General features: G+C 51.2%; 1 protein-coding gene across 1 annotated transcript; it reads right to left on the bottom strand.

The window, feature by feature from the left end:
- Positions 1–1,024: 1,024 nt before the first annotated feature.
- On the bottom strand, positions 1,025–12,330 carry LOC119978250. Its single transcript, XM_038819733.1, has 2 exons — positions 11,637–12,330; positions 1,025–1,528 (listed from the first exon to the last, which is right to left on the bottom strand). The coding sequence occupies exons 1-2, from the start codon at positions 12,097–12,099 to the stop codon at positions 1,041–1,043; spliced, it is 951 nt and encodes a 316-aa protein (XP_038675661.1). The 5' UTR covers positions 12,100–12,330; the 3' UTR covers positions 1,025–1,040.
- Between the last annotated feature and the right edge of the window lie 10,930 nt (positions 12,331–23,260).

Genomic DNA, 23,260 nt, shown 5'->3' with positions numbered 1-23,260 from the left:
CTCTGTAATTTTAGAGATTTACTGATGTGTGATCGATTACCCTCGCTTGTGGAACCTCCAATTCCAGCGGACATTTAAACCAGAAAGTCGGGTTCAGGTATCAATGTTTGGTCGATACTGGCTCGCACTGGGGTAAGGCCGTGTGTCCCATTGCCCTCAGGCAGCAGTTGGAGTGGGACATGGTCCTGGACCATCTCTCATGCACCAGGGAACAGGAAAGACCCAGGGGGGGGGGACAGGGAATACCTGGGGAGGGGCCAGGGAATACTTGGGGGGTAGGCAATAGGGAATACGTGGGGAGGGGCCAGGAATACGTGGGGAGGGGCCAGGGAATACGTGGGGAGGGGCCAGGGAATACGTGGGGGGTAGGCCACAGGGAATGCCCGGGGGAGGGAGGGGAGGGAGGGGAGGTAACAGGGAAAACGCGGCGGTGGGAGGGGAAGGGGGGATAGGGAATACTGGGGAGGGGGGAGGGGACAGAGAGTTCCCGGGGGGGAGGGGAGGGAACAGGGAAAACGCGGCGGTGGGAGGGGGGATAGGGAATACTGGGGGGGTAGCTGGGGGGAGGGAATACCCGGATTGGGGGGAGGAGACAGAGAGTACCCGGGGGGGGGGGGGGGGGGAGGGGATAGGGAGTACCCGGGGGGGGGCAGGGCATTCCCGGGGGGGGGGGGAGGAGACAGGGAATCCCAGGGGGGGCAGGGAGTTCCCGGGGGGGCAGAGGGGGGAGGGGACAGGGGGTACCCAGGGGGGGGGGGGCACAGGGAGAACCCGGAGGGGGGGTGGACAGGGGTTATTGGGGGGGACGGGAGGTGGGCCTGGGGACAGGGTGTACTGGAGAGGGGTGAGGGGGGTTGGGGATAGGGGGTACTGGGGGGGGTGAGGGGAGGGGTGAGGGGGGTTGGGGATAGGGGGTACTGGGGGGGGGTGAGGGGAGGGGTGAGGGGGGTTGTGGATAGGGGGTACTGGGGGGGGTGAGGGGAGGGGTGAGGGGGGTTGGGGATAGGGGGTACTGGGGGGGGTGAGTATTCTGTATATCTTTATGGTTTGGAAATGCGGTTAAATGTTGTGATTTTCCCCTCCAGCTCGCTGAGCTTTCTGTCGATGTTGAAATCATGCAGCCAATCCTCACAGCCCTCCTCCTGGATACAGGTGAAGATTTTGTCCAGAATGCCCCTCACCCCGGCGATGCCGTAGAAAGTTTCCTCGGAACACTGACGGTTCAACATCTTCAGGAGCCCCTCCAGTTTAGTGATGTAACTGACGTTATCAGATATCTTTTCCCCCACAGATAACAACAGGTCCACCTCTCCCTTCAAAACTGCTAACTCAACTTCCTTCTCCCGCAGACTCTCCACTCCCTCCACTCTCTTTACTTTCAGCTCCTTTATCTTCTCGTTGCCACATTCAAGAGTTTCCTCCTTCTGTTTGCAATCCTTCTCCAAAACACCTTTGGATTCACTCGTATTTTTGATCAACTCCTCACAACGTTTAATTTCTTTGGTCGCACCCAGAGCCATTGGGATCCCTAAAGGAGGTGGAAAGCAGGACCGAGTGAGATATCAGAGCGACTAAACGGCCTGTGTGTCTGTTCTGACTGGGAGACGCGTCTCTGGAGCCTGTGTGTGTGGGACGGTGTTTCTGTGTATTGGCTTGTGTTTCTGTGTTGTGTGTAATTGTGTTCTGAGGCCTGCGTTTCTGCCCTGGGTGCGTGGGTTGAACAAAGAAAATTACAGCACAGGAACAGGCCCTTCGTCCCTCCCAGCCTGCGCCGATCCAGATCCTTTATCCAAACCTGTCTCCTATTTTCCAAGGTCTACTTCCCTCTGTTCCCCACCCATTCATATACCTGTCTAGATGCCTCTTAAATGATGCTATCGTGCCCGCCTCTACCACCTCCGCTGGTAAAGCGGTCCAGGCACCCACCACCCTCTGCGTAAAAAACTTTCCACGCACATCTCCCTTAAACTTTCCCCTCTCACCTTGAAATCGTGACCCCTTGTAATTGACACCCCCACTCTAGGGAAAAGCTTGTTGCTATCCACCCTGTCCATACCTCTCATAATTTAGTAGACCTCAATCAGGTCCCCCCTCAACCTCCGTCTTTCCAACGAAAACAATCCTAATCTACTCAACCTTTCTTCATAGCTAGCCCCCTCCATACCAGGCAACATCCTGGTGAACCTCCTCTGCACCCTCTCCAAAGCATCCACATCCTTCTGGTAATGTGGCGACCAGAACTGCACGCAGAGTTCCAAATGTGGCCTAACCAAAGTCCTATACAACTGTAACATGACCTGCCGACTCTTGTACTCAATACCCCGTCCAATGAAGGCAAGCATGCCGTATGCCTTCTTGACCACTCTATCAACCTGCGTTGCCACCTTCAGGGTACAATGGACCTGAACTCCCAGGTCTCTCTGTACATCAATTTTCCCCAAGACCCTTCCATTGACCGTATAGTCCGCTCTTGAATTTGATCTTCCAAAATGCATCACCTCGCATTTGCCTGGATTGAACTCCATCTGCCATTTCTCTGCCCAACTCTCCAATCTACCTATATTTTGCTGTATTCTCTGACAGTCCGCCTCGCTATCTGCAACTCCACCAATCTTAGTATCATCTGCAAACTTGCTAATCAGACCACCTATACCCAGTTTGGGTTTTCTGATTGCCTCGGGTGGGGAAGGCAGAGGGCAGCCCTCCAGCTGGTTTGGCAGCTTTCCCCGCCGTGACCTTCAACTGGCTGTGGAACAAAATGAATGGCGTGGGTGCCATGATGCCAACCTGTGCCGGGGGAAGTGCCAGCATAATTCCCCGGGATCTCCCTCGACCGCCTCAGGCGCTATGTTCACTGCTGCTTCCGCGGAGGGAACCTCGCTACTGCCTCAATCCTGACCAAACCTTTGTAAACCTCCCTGCCAGAATGTTAGTGAGGGGGGGGGGGGATCATGTGGCGGAGGGGAGGGGGGAGGGGAGCGGGGTGGTGCTGGTGGGGGACTGCTAACATTGGAAACAATGCAAATGTATAAAAATGAGATTCACGCCCTCATGATAGCGTTGGCGAGAGACAGGGAAAATCATGAAACTCGATCTCTCCAGCGAGAATTCCATTTCCTGATTCGTTTTTAGCCAGAGCCCCAAATCCCACAGACAGCGCGTGCAGGCCGAGGATTGTCCCATACCTTCAATGATGGGTCTGCAGTTTGGTGCTGGGGCCTGTGTTTCTGTACAGGGGTCAGTGGATCTGTACTGGGGCCTGTGGTTTATTGCTGGGGCCTGTGTTTCTTTGCTGGGGCCTCGGTTTGTGTGCTGGTGCCTGTGTTTCTGTGCTGGTGCCTGTGTTTCTGTGCTGGGGCCTGTGTTTCTGTGCTAGGGCCTGTGTTTCGGAGCTGAGGCCTGTATTTCAGTGCTGAGGCCTGTGTTTCGGAGCTGAGGCCTGAGTTTCGGTGCTGAGGCCTGTGTTTCAGTGCTGTGGACTGTGTTTTGGTGCTGGGCCTGTGTTTTGGTGCTGGGGCCTGTGTTTCAGTGCTGAGGATTATGTTTCGGAGCTGAGGCCTGTGTTTCGGAGCTGAGGCCTGCGTTTTAATGCTGGGCCTGTGTTTCAGTGCTCGGGCCTCTGAGTTCAACACCCATCTGACTGCATTGCAATAGCCAGGAAGTTAAAATGCTGGCTGTAAGTAGCAGACTCCACCCCCCTCTGTCTCCCTTGCAGTTCCTCATTCTGTCTATCTCACAGTTTCTGTTCTCAGAGGCAGTGCCATTGCCGTTGCTCAGGACACCATCTCCTTTCAGCCCCTCGTTTGCTTTCCGGCTGCTGAGAATCCCCCCATTCCCACCCATCCCCGGCCAATCCAGTTTAAACCCTCCCCTGCAGCACTGCCAGGATATTGTTCCCCCTCCAGTTCAGATGCAACCCGTCCCTCTTAAACAGTCACCTCTGCCCCAGAAAAGATCCCAATGAGCTAAGAATCTGAATCGCTGCTTCCTGCACCAATTCTTTAGCCATGTATCCATCTGCCATAATCCTCTGTTGTTACGCTCAGTGGCACTGGGAGTAATCCGGAGATTATCACCCTCGAGGTCCTGCACCTTAACCTTTTTCCAAGCTCTCTATAATCACTCCTCAGGACCTTATCCCGACGTCTATTCCTGCCGTTTGTGTCAATGGGCACAATGACTGCTGGCTGCTCCCCCTCCCCCCCCCCAGTGAGAATGTTCTGTAGCCGCTCCCAGATATCCTTGACCCAGGCACCCCGGAGGCAACACACCACCCTGGACTCCCGCTTGGGGCCACAGTATCTCCTGGTCGCCCCCCAAACTATGGAGTCTCCTATCACTACTGTCCTGTGTAGCTTTACCCTTTCCTGCTGTGCCCCAGAGCCACAACTTAAGCAAGGAGTCAGGAGGGCTAGAAGGGGTCACGAAGGGGTCACAATGGCAAATAGGGTTAAGGAAAATCCCAAGGCATTTTACGCGTACATAAAAAGCAAGAGGGTAGCCAGGGAGAGGGTTGGCCCACTGAAGGACAGGGGAGGGAATCTACGTGTGGAGCCAGAGGAAATGGGCGAGGTACTAAATGAATACTTTGCATCAGTATTCACCAAAGAGAAGGAATTGGTGGATGTTGAGTCTGGAGAAGGGTGCGTAGATAGCCTGGGTCACATTGAGATCCAAAAAGACGAGGTGTTCTGGGGAAATTTGCATACGTGCAGTGCGGTCAGCCTAAGTTGAAGGTGGTTTGTTGAGAGGCTGTTGGCAAGTGACAGTTAAACCCAAAACACTTTGTGAGTGTTTCCCACCCTACCTCCTCCTCTAACCAACCCCCCCACCCCACGGTGGTTGGGAAGCGGGAGCAGGGGCCTGTCGTGAAGGTGAGTGAGTGCCTTTAAATTTGCTTACCTTTCAGCGAGAGCAGGGTTTGAGGGAATATCAGGTAAGCTCTTCCTTTCTTTTTCTTTTTCTTGTTTTTTTTTTAAATCTAGAGGTGATGTCAGGGAAGGCAGTACAATGCTCCTCCTGCAGAATGTTTGAGGTGAGGGACGCCGTCAGTGTCCCTGCTGATTTCATCTGTGGGAAGTGCACCCAACTCCAGCTCCTCAAAAACCGTGTTAGGGACCTGGAGCTTGAGCTGGATGAACTTCGGATCATTCGGGAGGCAGAGGGGGTCATAGATAGGAGCTTCAGGGAAGTAGTTACACCAAAGACTGGAGATAGATGGGTAACTGTAAGAGGGACTGGGAAGAAGCAGTCAGTGCAGGGACCCCCTGCGGTCATTCCCCTGAGTAACAAGTATACCGTTTTGGATACTTGTGGGGGGGACGACTTACCAGGGGTAAGCCATGGGGTACGGGCCTCTGGCACGGAGTCTGTCCCTGTTGCTCAGAAGGGAAGGGGGGAAAGGAGTAGAACATTAGTAATTGGGGACTCAATAGTCAGGGGCACAGATAGGAGATTTTGTGGGAGCGAGAGAGACTCACGTTTGGTATGTTGCCTCCCAGGTGCAAGGGTACGTGATGTCTCGGATCATGTTTTCCGGGTCCTTAAGGGGGAGGGGGAGCAGCCCCAAGTCGTAGTCCACATTGGAACTAACGACATAGGTAGGAAAGGGGACAAGGATGTCAGGCAGGCCTTTAGGGAGCTAGGATGGAAGCTCAGAGCGAGAACAAACAGAGTTGTTATCTCTGGGTTGTTGCCCGTGCCACGTGATAGTGAGATGAGGAATAGGGAGAGAGAGCAATTAAACACATGGCTACAGGGATGGTGCAGGCGGGAGGGATTCAGATTTCTGGATAACTGGGGCTCTTTCTGGGGAAGGTGGGACCTCTATAGACAGGATGGTCTACATCTGAACCTGAGGGGCACCAATATCCTGGGGGGGAGATTTGTTAGTGCTCTTTGGGGGGGTTTAAACTAATTCAGCAGGGGCATGGGAACCTGGATTGTAGTTTTGGGGTACGGGAGATTGAGAGTATAGAGGTCAGGAGCACAGATTTGACTTCGCAGGAGGGTGCCAGTGTTCAGGTAGGTGGTTTGAAGTGTGTCTACTTCAATGCCAGGAGTATACGAAATAAGGTAGGGGAACTGGCAGCATGGGTTGGTACCTGGGACTTCGATGTTGTGGTCATTTCAGAGACATGGATAGAGCAGGGACAGGAATGGTTGTTGCAGGTTCCGGGGTTTAGGTGTTTTAGTAAGCTCAGAGAAGGGGGCAAAAGAGGGGGAGGTGTGGCGCTGCTAGTCAAGGACAGTATTACGGTGGCGGAAAGGATGCTAGATGGGGACTCTTCTTCTGAGGTAGTATGGGCTGAGGTAAGAAACAGGAAAGGAGAGGTCACCTGTTGGGAGTTTTCTATAGGCCACCTAATAGTTCTAGGGATGTAGAGGAAAGGATGGCGAAGATGATTCTGGAAAAGAGCGAAAGTAACAGGGTAGTTGTTATGGGAGACTTTAACTTTCCAAATATTGACTGGAAAAGATATAGTTCGAGTACATTAGATGGGTCATTCTTTGTACAATGTGTGCAGGAGGGTTTCCTGACACAATATGTTGACAGGCCAACAAGAGGCGAGGCCACATTGGATTTGGTTTTGGGTAATGAACCAGGCCAGGTGTTAGATCTGGAGGTAGGTGAGCACTTTGGAAACAGTGACCACAATTCAGTGACCTTTACGTTAGTGATGGAAAGGGATAAGTATACCCCGCAGGGCAAGAGTTATAGCTGGGGGAAGGGCAATTATGACGCCATTAGACATGACTTAGGATGTGTTGGTTGGAGAAGTAGGCTGCAAGGGTTGGGCACACTGGATATGTGGAGCTTGTTCAAGGAACAGCTATTGCATGTTCTTGATAAGTACGTACCAGTCAGGCAGGGAGGAAGGGGTCGAGCGAGGGAACCGTGGTTTACCAAAGAAGTGGAATCTCTTGTTAAGAGGAAGAAGGAGGCCTATGTGAAGATGAGGCATGAAGTTTCAGTTGGGGCGCTTGATAGTTACAAGGAAGCGAGGAAGGATCTAAAGAGAGAGCTGAGACGAGCAAGGAGGGGACATGAGAAGTCTTTGGCAGGTAGGATCAAGGAAAACCCAAAAGCTTTTTATAGGTATGTCAGGAATAAAAGAATGACGAGGGTAAGAGTAGGGCCAGTCAAGGACAGTGGTGGGAAGTTGTGTGTGGAGTCTGAGGAGATAAGCGATATACTAAATGAATACTTTTCGTCAGTATTCACTCAAGAAAAAGATAATATTGTGGAGGAGAATGCTGAGACCCAGGCTATTAGAATAGATGGCATTGAGGTGCGTAGGGAAGAAGTGTTGGCAATTCTGGACAAGGTGAAAATAGATAAGTCCCCGGGGCCGGATGGGATTTATCCTAGGATTCTCTGGGAAGCCAGGGAAGAGATTGCTGAGCCTTTGGCTTTGATTTTTAGTTCATCATTGGCTACAGGAATAGTGCCAGAGGACTGGAGGATAGCAAATGTGGTCCCTTTGTTCAAGAAGGGGAGTAGAGATAACCCCGGTAACTATAGGCCGGTGAGCCTAACGTCTGTGGTGGGTAAAGTCTTGGAGAGGATTATAAAAGATACGATTTATAATCATCTAGATAGGAATAATATGATTAGGGACAGTCAGCATGGTTTTGTGAAGGGTAGGTCATGCCTCACAAACCTTATCGAGTTCTTTGAGAAGGTGACTGAAGAGGTAGACGAGGGTAGAGCAGTTGATGTGGTGTATATGGATTTCAGTAAAGCGTTTGATAAGGTTCCCCACGGTCGGCTATTGCAGAAAATACGGAGGCTGGGGATTGAGGGTGATTTAGAGATGTGGATCAGAAATTGGCTAGTTGAAAGAAGACAGAGAGTGGTAGTTGATGGGAAATGTTCAGAATGGAGTTCAGTTACGAGTGGCGTACCACAAGGATCTGTTCTGGGGCCGTTGCTGTTTGTCATTTTTATAAATGACCTAGAGGAGGGCACAGAAGGTTGGGTGAGTAAATTTGCAGATGACACTAAAGTCGGTGGAGTTGTAGACAGTGCGGAAGGATGTTGCAGGTTACAGAGGGACATAGATAAGCTGCAGAGCTGGGCTGAGAGGTGGCAAATGGAGTTTAATGTGGAGAAGTGTGAGGTGATTCACTTTGGAAAGAATAACAGGAATGCGGAATATTTGGCTAATGGTAAAATTCTTGGTAGTGTGGATAAGCAGAGGGATCTCGGTGTCCATGTACATAGATCCCTGAAAGTTGCCACCCAGGTTGATAGGGTTGTGAAGAAGGCCTATGGTGTGTTGGCCTTTATTGGTAGAGGGATTGAGTTCCGGAGCCATGAGGTCATGTTGCAGTTGTACAAAACTCTAGTACGGCCGCATTTGGAGTATTGCGTACAGTTCTGGTCGCCTCATTATAGGAAGGACATGGAAGCTTTGGAACGGGTGCAGAGGAGATTTACCAGGATGTTGCCTGGTATGGAGGGAAAATCTTATGAGGAAAGGCTGATGGACTTGAGGTTGTTTTCGTTAGAGAGAAGAAGGTTAAGAGGTGACTTAATAGAGGCATACAAAATGATCAGAGGGTTAGATAGGGTGGACAGCGAGAGCCTTCTCCCGCGGATGGAGGTGGCTAGCACGAGGGGACATAGCCTTAAATTGAGGGGTAATAGATATAGGACAGAGGTCAGAGGTGGGTTTTTTACGCAAAGAGTGGTGAGGCCGTGGAATGCCCTACCTGCAACAGTAGTGAACACGCCAACATTGAGGGCATTTAAAAATTTATTGGATAAGCATATGGGTGATAAGGGCATAGTGTAGGTTAGATGGCCTTTAGATTTTTTCCATGTTGGTGCAACATCGAGGGCCGAAGGGCCTGTACTGCGCTATATCATTCTATGTTCTATGTTCTATGTTGGGCGTATTGAAAAATATTAAGGTGGATAAGTCCCCAGGGCCTGATGGGATCTACCCCAGAATACTGAAGGAGGCTAGAGAGGAAATTGCTGAGGCCTTGACAGAAATCTTTGGATCCTCACTGTCTTCAGGTGATGTCCTGGAGGACTGGAGAATAGCCAGCGTTGTTCCTTTGTTTAAGAAGGGTAGCAAGGATAATCCAGGGAACTACAGGCCAGTGAGCCTTACATCAGTGGTGGTACATCATACAAATGATTTGGATGAAAATGTAACTGGTCTGATCAGAAAGTATGCAGACGACACAAAGGTTGGTGGAATTGCGGATAGCGATGAGGAATGTCAGAGGATACAGCAGGATTTAGATCGTTTGGAGACTTGGGCGGAGAGATGGCAGATGGAGTTTAATCCGGACAAATGTGAGGTAATGCATTTTGGAAGGTCTAATGCAGGTAGGGAATATGCAGTGAATGGTAGAACCCTCAAGCGTATTGACAGAGAGATTGAAGTGTACAGGCCCACAGGTCACTGAAAGGGGCAACACAGGTGGAGAAGGTAGTCAGGAAGGCATATGGCATGCTTGCCTTCATTGGCCGGGGCATTGAGTATAAAAATTGGCAAGTCATGTTGTAGCTGTATAGAACCTTAGTTAGGCCACACTTGGAGTATAGTGTTCAATTCTGGTTGCTACACTACCAGAAGGATGTGGAGGCTTTAGAGAGGGTGCAGAAGGGATTTACCAGGATATTGCCTGGTATGGAGGGCATTAGCTATGAGGAGCGGTTGAATAAACTCAGTTTTGTTCTCACTTGAACTACGGAGGTTGAGGGGCGACCTGATAGAGGTCTACAAAATTATGAGGGGCATAGACAGAGTGGATAGTCAGAGGCTTTTCCCCAGGGTAGAGGGGTCAATTACGGGGGGGCATAGGTTTAAGGTGCGAGGGGCAAGGTTTAGAGGAGATGTACGAGGCAAGTTTTTTACACAGAGGCTGCCTGGAATTCGCTGCCGGAGGAGGTGGTGGAAGCCGGGACGATAGTGACGTTTAAGGGGCATCTTGACAAATACATAAATAGGATGGGAATAGAGGGATATGGACCCAGGAAGTGTAGAAGATTTTAGTTTAGATGGGCAGCATGGTCGGCACGGGCTTGGAGGGCCGACGGGCCTGTTCCTGTGCTGTACTTTTCTTTGTTCTTTGTTCTTTTTTGTTCACACTCATGATCACACTCACATCCACACACACACACCCACACTCATACTCACTCACACTCACATCCACACTCACACTCACACCCACACACACATCCACACTCATATTCACACTCACACTCACATCCACATACACACTGATACTCACACTCACACTCATATCCACATTCATATTCACACTCACATCCACACTCACACTCACATCCACACACTCACATCCACACTCACACTCACATCCACACTCATACTCACACTACACTCACATCCACACTCATACTCACATCCACACTCACATGCACACTCATACTCACACTCACATCCACACTCACACTCACACTCACATCCAAACTCACACTCACATCCACACTACACTCACATCCACACTCACACTCACATGCACACACATACTTACACACACACTCACATCCACACACACACTCATACTCACACACACTCACATCCACACTCAGACTCATACTCGCACTCACTCACACTCAAACACTCACACTCACATTCACACTCACACTCATAGTCACACTCACACTCACAACCACACACACTCACAATCACGTCCTCGGTAACACTCTCACACTCATAACCCTCAGTAATATAATCACAATAACCCCCGCAGTAACTCACTCACCCCCTCAATGTCAAACTCACTCCCTCAGGAACAGACACCCTCCCTCAATCACACACTCACTCCGTCAGCAATATAATCACAATAACCACCATAGTAACACATTCACTCCCTCAATCTCACACTCACTCCTTCAGTAACACAATCACTCCCTCCGTAACACACTCACTCCCTCAGTAACACACTCATTCCTTCAGTAACACACTCACTCCCTCAGTAACACACTCACTCCTTCAGTAACACAATCTCTCCCTCAGTAACACACTCACTCCCTCAGTAACACACTCACTCCCTCCGTAACACACTTACTCCCTCCGTAACACACTCACTCCCTCAGTAACACAATCACTCCCTCAGTAACACACTCACTCCCTCCGTAACACACTCACTCCCTCAGTAACACAATCACTTCCTCAGTAACACACTCACTCCCTCAGTAACACACTCATTCCCTCAGTAACACACTCATCCCCTCAGTAACACACTCATTCCCTCAGTAACACACTCACTCCCTCAATCGCACACTCACTCCCTCAGTAACACACTCACTCCCTCAGTAACACACTCATTCCCTCAGTAACACACTCACTCCCTCAATCGCACACTCACTCCCTCAGTAACACAATCTCTCCCTCAGTAACACACTCACTCCCTCAGTAACACACTCACTCCCTCAGTAACACACTCACTCCCTCAATCGCACACTCACTCCCTCAGTAACACACTCACTCCCTCAGTAACACACTCACTCTCTCAGTAACACACTCACTCACTCCGCACTCTGTGAGAATATCAGTGTCAGATTGAGAGGAACAGTGCACGCTCCGCACACGGCCTATTGGTATTATGTCGAGTTTGGAGAATGTTATATTTAAATTCACTGATCTTACCTATGAAAGGGATGATAATCAATCCTATTCCCATATTGCGAAGGGTTTTCTTCCCTGCTTTCTGAGCATTCATGGTGTTCAGAATATCTTCCGTGTGCAAGATGTTGGTCCGAATCTCCTGAACTCTGTCCTTTATCTTCTCTTTTTCAATCTCCTGTGATACTAAATCCTTTTCCACTTGCTGTAGGTTTTTTCTCTGCTCATGTACCTCATCCTGGAGGTCCTTCAGGGTGGTATCCTGACTATCGCTGTCCACACCATCTCTGATCTTCTTTACTTCTGTTGCTGCTTCCTGCATTTGGGTTTGAGCGAGTTCCAGCTCAGCTCTCAAGCTCGCCTTCTCGCCGTCACCCAAGTCATGCTCACAAGCACAGATGGCGATATCAGCGAGAGACACGACTGAAGTTATGGCTTTTAAATAGCGGGGTAAGACTTTTTGCTTGAATATCTTCTGATATTCCATTTTTTGTGCTGATAGCTGTTGCGTGGGACACTGTTGACTCCAGCAAGTCCTGAGAACCAGGTCCTGAAGTCCTAGTAAGGAGTGACCGCGATCTCTCTCTCTCTCTCTCTCTCTGTAGTCCAACAGCCCGAGGCAGGGAGAGTGAAATCAGGATGTGGTGTAGCTGCATAATGGGAGGAGCATTTCTACAGTGCGTGACGGCGAAACAGATCAGATAGCAACTGGAAGAAATTCTTCCCATCGAGAATTTGGTCCTACCAACCTCACTACTCTTCATGTTTTCACTCTGTTTGAACCATTTCTTTAATTCATTAACTCCCAATAGATCTAATTGATTTCCACCTTATACAGGGTGGCACGGTAGCACAGTGGTTAGCACTGTGGCTTCACAGCTCCAGGGTCCCAGGTTCGATTCCCTGCTGGGTCACTGTCTGTGCGGAGTCTGCACGTTCTCCCCGTGTCTGGATTGGATTGGATTTGTTTATTGTCACGTGTACCGAGGGACAGTGAAAAGTATTTTTCTGCGAGCAGCTCAACAGATCATTCAGTACATGGGAAGAAAAGGGAATTAAACAAAATTCAAGAAAGTACAAGAAAATACATAATAGGGCAACACAAGATATACAATATAACTACATAAGCATTGGCATCGGATGAAGCATACAGGGTGTAGTGTTAATGAGGTCAGTCAATAAGAGGGTCATTTAGGAGTCTGGTGACAGTGGGGAAGAAGCTGTTTTTGAGTCTGTTCGTGCGTGTTCTCAGACTTCTGAATCTCCTGCCCGATGGAAGAAGTTGGAAAAGTGAGTAAGCCGGGTGGGAGGGATCCTTGATTATGCTGCCCGCTTTCCCCCGGCAGCGGGAGGTGTAGATGGAGTCAATGGATGGGAGGCAGGTTTGTGTGATGGACTGGGCTGTGTTCACGACTCTCTGAAGTTCCTTGTGGTCCTGGGCCGAGCAGTTGCCATACCAGGCTGTGATGCAGCCAGATAGGATGCTTTCTATGGGGCATCTGTAAAAGTTGGTACGGGTTAATGTGGACATGCCGAATTTCCTTAGTTTCCTGAGGAAGTATATGCGCTGTTGTGCTTTCTTGGTGATAGTGTCAACGTGAGTGGACCAGGACAGATTTTTGGTGATGTGCACCCCTAGGAATTTGAAACTGCTAACCATCTCCACCTCGGCCCCGTTGATGCTGACAGGGGTGTGTACAGTACTTTGCTTCCTGAAGTCAATGACCAGCTCTTTAGTTTTGCTGGCATTGAGGGAGAGATTGTTGTCGTTACACCACTCCACTAGGTTCTCTATCTCCCTCCTGTATTCGGACTCGTCGTTATTCGAGATCCGGCCCACTATGGTCGTATTGTCAGCAAACTTGTAGATGGAGTTGGAACCAAGTTTTGCCACGCAGACATGTGTGTACAGGGAGTAGAGTAGGGGGCTAAGTACGCAGCCTTGCAGGGCACCGGTATTGAGGACTATTGTGGAGGAGGTGTTGGTGTTCATTCTTACTGACTGTGGTCTGTTGGTCAGAAAGTCAAGGATCCAGTTGCAGAGTGGGGAGCCAAGTCCTAGGTTTTGGAGCTTTGATATGAGCTTGGCTGGGATTATGGTGTTGAAGGCGGAGCTGTAGTCAATAAATAGGAGTCTGATGTAGGAGTCCTTGTTTTCGAGATGCTCTAGGGATGAGTGTAGGGCCAGGGAAATGGCGTCTGATGTGGACCGGTTTTCCTCCGGGTGCTCCGGTTTCCTCCCACAAGCCTGGTATGGCAACTGCTCGTCCCAGGACCGCAAGGTACTTCAGAGAGTCGTGAATACCGCCCAGTCCATCACACAAACCTGCCTCCCATCCATTGGGGCAGCATGGTAGCATGGTGGTTAGCATAAATGCTTCACAGCTCCAGGGTCCCAGGTTCGATTCCCGGCTGGGTCACTGTCTGTGCGGAGTCTGCACGTCCTCCCCGTGTGTGCGTGGGTTTCCTCCGGGTGCTCCGGTTTCCTCCCACAGTCCAAAGATGTGCGGGTTAGGTGGATTGGCCATGCTAAATTGCCCGTAGTGTCCTAAAAAGTAAGGTTAAGGGGGGGGGTTGTTGGGTTACGGGTATAGGGTGGATACGTGGGTTTGAGTAGGGTGATCAGTAGGGGCTGGTTTAGCTCACAAGGCTAAATCGCTGGCTTTTAAAGCAGGCCAGCAGCAAGGTTCGATTCCCGTACCAGCCTCCCCGGACAGGCGCCGGAATGTGGCGACTAGGGGCTTTTCACAGTAACTTCATTGAAGCCTACTCGTGACAATAAGCGATTTTCATTTCATTTCATTTCATTGCTCGGCACAACATCGAGGGCCGAAGGGCCTGTTCTGTGCTGTACTGTTCTATGTTCTATGTTCTAAGTCCCGAAAGACGTCTTGTTAGGTGACTTGGACATTCTGAATTCTCCCTCTGTGACCCGAACAGGCGCCGGAATGTGGCGACTAGGGGCTTTACACAGTAACTTCATTTCAGTGTTAATCTAAGCCGATTTGTGACAACAATAAATATTATTCGATTATTATTATTAGACTGATCTGGCATTGAGCTTAGAGTAACAATACTGAGCAAAGTGATTTTTTCCCTTTGCATCTGGAACAAAACGTGCTAAACGCTGGACACTGCCGTAATTTGTGCCTGTGATCACATCTTTTTCACAGAAATACTTGTGACTTTAACCTGTTAGTTGGTGTGTGAGGAGCAGGTGGAGCTTTCCTGAGTTTCTGGAAGAAGGGCAGCAACCGGAATGTTTTTCTCTAAGAAGACGGCGCCATGACTGAGAAACATTTCAGAATGCTGAGCTGCTAGCTCGTCAGCCTGACAAACCTTAACCTGCTAGCTCGTCAGCCTGACAAACCTTAACCTGCTAGCTCGTCAGCCTGACAAACCTTAACCTGCTAGCTCGTCAGCCTGACAAACCTTAACCTGCTAGCTCGTCAGCCTGACAAACCTTAACCTGCTAGCTCGTCAGCCTGACAAACCTTAACCTGCTAGCTCGTCAGCCTGACAAACCTTAACCTGCTAGCTCGTCAGCCTGACAAACCTTAACCTGCTAGCTCGTCAGCCTGACAAACCTTAACCTGCTAGCTCGTCAGCCTGACAAACCTTAACCTGCTAGCTCGTCAGCCTGACAAACCTTAACTGTTTATTCCAAAGACAGCTCCGATTCCCTTTTTCATTGACACCAAACACAATCTGGTCCCGAATCATGGCAGAGTCCACTGCAGAATAGTTACAGGTTTTAGCTTTTAACTTTAAATTTCTACTATCTTCATCGTTTGCAAATTTAAACGTGTTAAACACAACAATTACTTCGGGCCCTGCCGCTGTTAAGAGCATCTCTGCCATACATGAATCTGATTGATCTTCTAGATTTACTGCAGTGAGAAACAGATTAAATTGTTGTTTAAACACACTGCTGTTGCTGTGCACATTACAGTAGTCCCCCGTTATACCGCGCTCCGCAATACCGCGGTTCGCGATATATACGGCGGGGGGCTTATGGACCCCAATTGTCAGCTTCCCTCTCCGGATCAAAGTGAGCCGGCCGCTGAAATTGACACTGCCGGCTGCTCTCTCCCTCCAATCAGCCGGCAGTGTCAATTTCAGCGGCCGGCTCACTTTGATCCGGAGAGGGAAGCTGCTCTCTCACTGAAACAACCAGCCGGCCGCTGAAATTGACACTGCCGGCTGCTCTCTCCCTCCAATCCAACTTTTAAGTTGTTAAAAATGCAGCAGTGCTTGTTTTAATTAGATCCACGATCGTGGATATCCGCGGCTCGGATACAACGCGGGTGGCTGTCTTGGACCCCAACACCCGCGTTATAAAGGGGGACTACTGTACCATGAAATCTGAGACTCACTAGTGGTTTCAACACTCCGTGGTGTTAATTCTTGCAGTCTGCAAAATCTTCAATTCTCTGTGGCAGGCTCATAGTTTTTTCTCTGCCTTTAATACCAAACTGCTGTTTGTCATTTTTATAAATGACCTGGAAGAGGGTGTAGAAGGATGGGTTAGTAAATTTGCAGATGACACGAAGGTCGGTGGAGTTGTGGATAGTGCTGAAGGATGTTATAGGATACAGAGGGACATAGATAAGCTGCAGAGCTGGGCTGAGAGGTGTCAGATGGAGTTTAATGCGGAAAAGTGTGAGGTGGTTCACTTTGGAAGGAGTAACAGGAATGCAGAGTACAGGGCTAATGGCAAGATTCTTGGTAGTGTAGATGAACAGAGAGATCTCAGCATCCAGGTACATAAATCCCTGAAAGTTGCCACCCAGGTTAATAGGGCTGTTAAGAAGGCATATGGTGTGCTAGCCTTTATCAGTAGGGGGATTGAGTTTCGGAGCCACGAGGTCATGCTGCAGCTGTACATAACTCTGGTGCGGCCGCACCTGGAGTACTGCGTGCAGTTCTGGTCACCACATTATAGGAAGGATGTGGAAGCTTTGGAAAGGGTTCAGAGGAGATTTACGAGGATGTTGCATGGTATGGAGGGAAGGTCTTACGAGGAAAGGCTCAGGGACTTGAGGTTGTTTTCGTTAGAGAAGAGAAGGCTGAGAGGTGACTTAATAGAGACATATAAGATAGTCAGAGGGTTAGACAGGGTGGACAGTGAGAGTCTTTTTCCTCGGATGGTGATGACCAACACGAGGAGACATAGCTTTAAATTGAGGGGTGGTAGATATAGGACAGATGTCAGAGGCAGTTTCTTTACTCAGAGAGTAGTAGGGGCGTGGAACGCCCTGCCTGCAATAGTAGTTGACTCGCCAACCTTAAGGGCATTTAAGTGGTCACTGGATAGACATATGGATGAAAATGGAATAGTGTAGGTCAGATAGGCTTCAGATGGTTTCACAGGTCGGCGCAACATCGAGGGCCGAAGGGCCCGTACTGCGCTGTAATGTTCTATGTTCTATGTTCTAATACCATTCAAACCTGGTACCATGTAATTTTCTTGTCGGGTGGCCTGATTTATTACAAGAACACTTTTATTTAAAGCTATGAATGATTTATTAACATTAACTGTGGGTAAACTATACACAAGCGAACAGATGAAAAAACAGTGAAATCATGCACAAGTAAGCCAGTCTGAGGGGTCAGCTGACTTTAACGTTCACTTATAGACCAGTGAGACTCCTAGTGGTCAGTTGGTGAATTGCAACACGACCATGATATTGCCACAATAATCCCACATGTTCCTTTTTCACATGCATATCTGATTCCCAACTTTACCACTGCAGTTTGGTGGACTGTATACCACCCTTACAAATGTCTTTTGCCCCTTCATGTTACTTAGTTCCATCTGGACAGATTCCGCATCATCTGCACTAATATCTCTCCTCAAAATTGCATCGATATCTTCTTTAATTAACAATCCAATTCCACCACCTTTCCCTATCTGTCTGCCTTTCCTAAAAACTGATTACCCCTCAATGTTTAGTTCCCACTCTTGGTCACCTTGGTGCCATGTCTCCGTAATCCCAACAACATCATAATGTTCACAACTGGCTGTGCAACTAAACCATCCACTTTATTCTGAATGCTCCGTGTATTCAGATCCAAAGGGATGGGATTCACCGTTCCCCGACATCAATTCCGTAATCGGCGATGGGGCGAAGAATCCCTTTGATGCCGAATCCGGGGGTTCAGCCAGTTTGACGCAGGTTTTGAAAGCTCCGCCCCCTCTGAAATGGCATCATTGTGTCACATGCTGTTGGGACGGCCTCAGCGTGTCACCTGAAGGCCCCGCCCCCATTGCTCTGCCCCCGATGGACTGAGTTCCCGACTGCGTGGGTGATGTGTGCTCTCAACGGTTCGGAACGCCACAGTCTGCCGGGGGGGGGGGGGGGGGGGGGGGGAGCCGTACTGCTGGCCGGGGGGGCGGGGAGCCGTACTGCTGGCCGGGGGGGGGGAGCCGTACTGCTGGCCGGGGGGGGGGGGGTGGAGCCGTACTGCTGGCCGGGGGGGAGGGGGGAGGGGGGGGGAGCCGTACTGCTGGCCGGGGGGGGGGGGGTGTACTGCTGGGTGGGGGGGAGGAGCCATACTGCTGGGGAGGGGGGAGGTGGGGCTTCCGCGAGGGCTTGGGGGGATTGGTGGGGGGGGGGGGGGGTGACCAGGGGGGCACTATCAGGCAGGTCGGGTCCGCCCCCGGCCGTCACCATGGCTACAGGACGTCGCTATGCGAATGCACGGCCACGGACCCCCAATTCTCTGACCGTTTATACCGTGGGAGGCGGGGGTTTCATTCGGCGCGGCTACAAGCCCCTCCCTGGTTGCAGGGTCGGTGAGGGGGCCCCATCGATTTGTTTGACGTAAAATGCAGAGGTCCTCCACACTGCCTCGGAAACGGAGAATCGAGCCTCAATCCTTAAGTCAAGGCCTTTTAATGTTCCTTGTCCCGTCCCTACTATTTGTTACAATTCTGGGGCGCGATTCTCCCAACGGGAGACTGAGTGCCGACGCCGGAGTGAAACCCGGAGTGTTTCACTCCGGCGTCGGAGGCTGCTCCTCGCCCCCTATTCTACCCCCCCCCCCCCCCCACCCCCCGGGGGGCTAGGAGCGGTCCCGCGTGAATCTCGGGCGCCCGGCCTTGACACTTGCGTCAAAGCGACGTGCCGGGAATGACGCGGCCGGCGGCGCCGAAGTGACGTTAGCCGCGCATGTGCAGGTTGGCCGGCTCCAACCCGCGCATACACGGTTGCCGTCTTCCCCTCCGGTGCTCCGCAAGACATGGCGGCTTGATCTTGCGGGGCGGCGGAGGGAAAAGAGTGCGTCCCTTACAGACGCTGGCCCGAAGATCGGTGGGCACCGATCGCGGGCCAAACACCTCCTGAGCACGCCACAGGAGTGGTACGGTACGGTACCACACGGTACACCCTGTACACCCTGTACACACGGTACACCCTGTACACACAGTACACCCTGTACACCCCGTACACACAGTACACCCTGTACACCCTGTACACCCTGTACACACAGTACACCCTGTACACCCTGTACACACGGTACACCCTGTACACCCTGTACACCCTGTACACCCTGTACACACGGTACACCCTGTACACCCTGTACACCCTGTACACCCTGTACACCCTGTGCACCCTCTACACCCTGTACACACTGTACACCCTGTACACACGGTACACCCTGTACACACGGTACACCCTGTACACCCTGTACACCCTGTACACCCTGTACACACTGTACACCCTGTACACCCTGTACACACGGTACACCCTGTACACCCTGTACACCCTGTACACCCTGTGCACCCTCTACACCCTGTACACACTGTACACCCTGTACACCCTGTACACCCTGTACACCCTGTACACCCTGTACACACTGTACACCCTGTACACCCTGTACACACGGTACACCCTGTACACCCTGTACACCCTGTACACCCTGTACACCCTGTGCACCCTCTACACCCTGTACACACTGTACACCCTGTACACCCTGTACACCCTGTACACCCTGTACACCCTGTACACCCTGTAAACACGGTACACCCTGTAAACACGGTACACCCTGTACACACGGTACACCCTGTACACCCTGTACACCCTGTACACCCTGTACACCCTGTACACCCTGCACACCCTGTACACCCTGTACACCCTGTACACCCTGTACACACTGTACACCCTGTACACCCTGTACACCCTGTAAACACGGTACACCCTGTACACACGGTACACCCTGTACACCCTGTAAACACGGTACACCCTGTAAACACGGTACACCCTGTAAACACGGTACACCCTGTACACACGGTACACCCTGTACACCCTGTAAACACGGTACACCCTGTACACCCTGTACACCCTGTACACCCTGTACACACGGTACACCCTGTACACCCTGTACACACGGTACACCCTGCACACCCTGTACACCCTGTACACCCTGTACACCCTGTACACACTGTACACCCTGTACACCCTGTACACCCTGTACACCCTGTACACCCTGTACACCCTGTAAACACGGTACACCCTGTACACACGGTACACCCTGTACACCCTGTAAACACGGTACACCCTGTAAACACGGTACACCCTGTAAACACGGTACACCCTGTACACACGGTACACCCTGTACACCCTGTAAACACGGTACACCCTGTACACCCTGTACACCCTGTACACCCTGTACACACGGTACACCCTGTACACCCTGTACACACGGTACACCCTGTAAACACGGTACACCCTGTACACACGGTACACCCTGTACACCCTGTACACCCTGTACACCCTGTACACACGGTACACCCTGTACACCCTGTACACCCTGTACACCCTGTACACACGGTACACCTCCCTCCACCCCCCCCCACAGGCCCCACACTCATCTGTTGCACGCTGTTCACGCCGGCAGCGACCAGGTTTGATTGGTGCTGGCGTGAACCGGTCGGGTTCGGCATCCGGGCCAGAGAATCGCCGGTCGCCGTGAGAAACGGCGAGCGGCGATTCACCGAGTGGCCTGTCGAAAAACGCGACACGCCATTTTTGGGGGGTGTGGGAGAATCGCGGGTGGTGCCAGGGCAGCGTGGCGTGATTCGCCCGGCCCTCCCGCGATTCTCCCACCCGGCATGGGGAGCGGAGAATCACGCCCCTGTTCTCTGATGCAGGGCCATTGGTTTCTCTGCCTATCACTTTTCATGTTCTCTTTGCTGTCGTTTTCTCTTGTTCTTGGTTCCCCCTGCTTTGAATCCTTGCATAGGTTCCCATCACTCTACCGAACTAGTTTAAACCCTCCCGAACCACTCGAGCAAATAGCCTCTCTGAGTAAAGAACCTACCTCGGATATCCCTCCTATATCTCCCACCCTGAACCTTATAGTTATGCCCCCTTGTAACAGCTACATCCACCTGAGGAAATAGTCTCTGAACGTCCACTCTATCTATCCCCCTCATCATCTTATACACATCAATTAAGTCGCCTCTCATCCTCCTCCGCTCCAAAGAGAAAAGCCCTAGGTCCCTCAACCTTCCCTCATAAGACCTATCCTGCAAACCAGGCAGCATCTTGGTAAATCTCCTTTGCACCCTTTCCAATGCTTCCACATCCTTCCTATAATGAGGTGACCAGAACTGCACACAATATTCCAAATGTGGTCTAACCAAGGTCATGTACAGTTGCAGCATAACCCCACAGCTCTTAAACTCAAGCCCCTGTTAATAAACGCTAACACACTATAGGCCTTCTTCACGGCTCTATCCACTTGAGTGGCAACCTTCAGAGATCTGTGGACATGAACCCCAAGATCTCTCTGTTCCTCCACATTCCTCAGAACCCTGCCGTTGACCCTGTAATCCACATTCAATTTTTTTCTACCAAAATGAATCACCTCGCACTTATCAGGGTTAAACCCCATCTGCCAATTTTCGGCCCAGCTCTGCATCCTATCAATGTCTCTTTGCAGCCTACAACAGCCCTCCACCTCATCCACTACTCCACCAATCTTGGTGTCATCAGCAAATTTACTGACCCACACTTCAGCCCCCTCCTCCAAGTCATTGATAAAAATCAGAAATAGCAGAGGACCCAGCACTGATCCCTGTGGGACACCGCTGGTAACTGGTCTCCAGTCTGAAAATTTTCCATCCACCACCACCCTCTGTCTTCTATGTGATAGCCAGTTACTTATCCAATTGGCCAAATTTCCCTCTGTCCCACACCTCCTTACTTTCTGCATCAGCCGACCATGGGGAACCTTATCAAACGCATCCCCTACACCTTGAAGACCTTGGGCGAGTGCCGTTCAGCACTGGGCCCCACAAACAGGGAGCAGACGGAACAGCACCCTCTGTATCCCAGGGACAGTCACTGTGGGACAGCCCTGAACGCACAGCTGGGCTGTTCCCTATCCAGCTGCTGCCCTCCCACTGCAGCTGCACCCTGATCCCAGTGACTGCTGCCAGTACAAGGCAGCTGGTCTTCAGCACTGCCTCCGAACTCTGATTTCCGACTCTGAGATTGACATAGTCCCTGGGCTGCCTGCCGTCTGTCACTCCCGTCTGTCACTCCCGTCTGTCACTGTCGTCTGTCACTGCCGTCTGTCACTCCCGTCTGTCACTCCCGTCTGTCACTCCCGTCTGTCACTGTCGTCTGTCACTGCCGTCTGTCACTCCCGTCTGTCACTGCCGTCTGTCACACCCGTCTGTCACTCCCGTCTGTCACTGCCGTCTGTCACTCCCGTCTGTCACTGTCGTCTGTCACTGCCGTCTGTCACTCCCGTCTGTCACGCCCGTCTGTCACTCCCGTCTGTCACTCCCGTCAGTCACTCCCGTCAGTCACTCCCGTCTGTCACTCCCGTCTGTCACTGCCGTCTGTCGTTCCCGTCTGTCACTCCCGTCTGTCACTCCCGTCAGTCGCTGCCATCTGTCACTCCCGTCTGTCATACACCCTATACACCCTGTACACCCTGTACACACTGTACACCCTGTACACCCTGTACACCCTGTACACCCTGTACACCCTGTACACCCTGTACACACAATACACCCTGTACACCCTGTACACCCTATACACCCTGTACACTCTGCACACCCTGTACACCCTGTACACTCTGCACACCCTGTACACCCTGTACACCCAATATACCCTGTACACCCAATACACCCTGCACACCCTGTACACCCTGTGCACCCAATACACCCTGTACACCCTGTACACCCTGTACACTCTGCACACCCTGTACACCCTGTACACCCAATATACCCTGTACACCCAATACACCCTGTACACCCTGTACACCCGGTACACCCTGTACACCGTGTACACACCATGTACACCCTGTACACCCTGTACACCCAATACACCCTGTACACCCTGTACACCCTGTACACCCAATACACCCTGTACACCCTATACACCCAGTACACCCTGTACACACTGTATACCCTGTACACCCAATACACCCTGTACACTCTGTACACCCTGTACACCCAATACACCCTATACACCCTGTACACCCCGTACACCCGGTACACCCTGTACACCCTGTACACCCTGTACACCCAATACACCCTGTACACCCTGTACACCCGGTACACCCTGTACACCCTGTACACCCTGTACACACTGTACACACTGTACACCCTGTACACCCTGTACACACTG

The sequence above is a fragment of the Scyliorhinus canicula genome, chromosome 1, assembly GCF_902713615.1.
Source record: "Scyliorhinus canicula chromosome 1, sScyCan1.1, whole genome shotgun sequence".
In the NCBI taxonomy this organism is placed as follows: Eukaryota; Metazoa; Chordata; class Chondrichthyes; order Carcharhiniformes; family Scyliorhinidae; genus Scyliorhinus; species Scyliorhinus canicula.
Note: the sequence above shows the minus strand (reverse complement) of the source record. Positions and strands in the feature narration are given on the sequence as shown.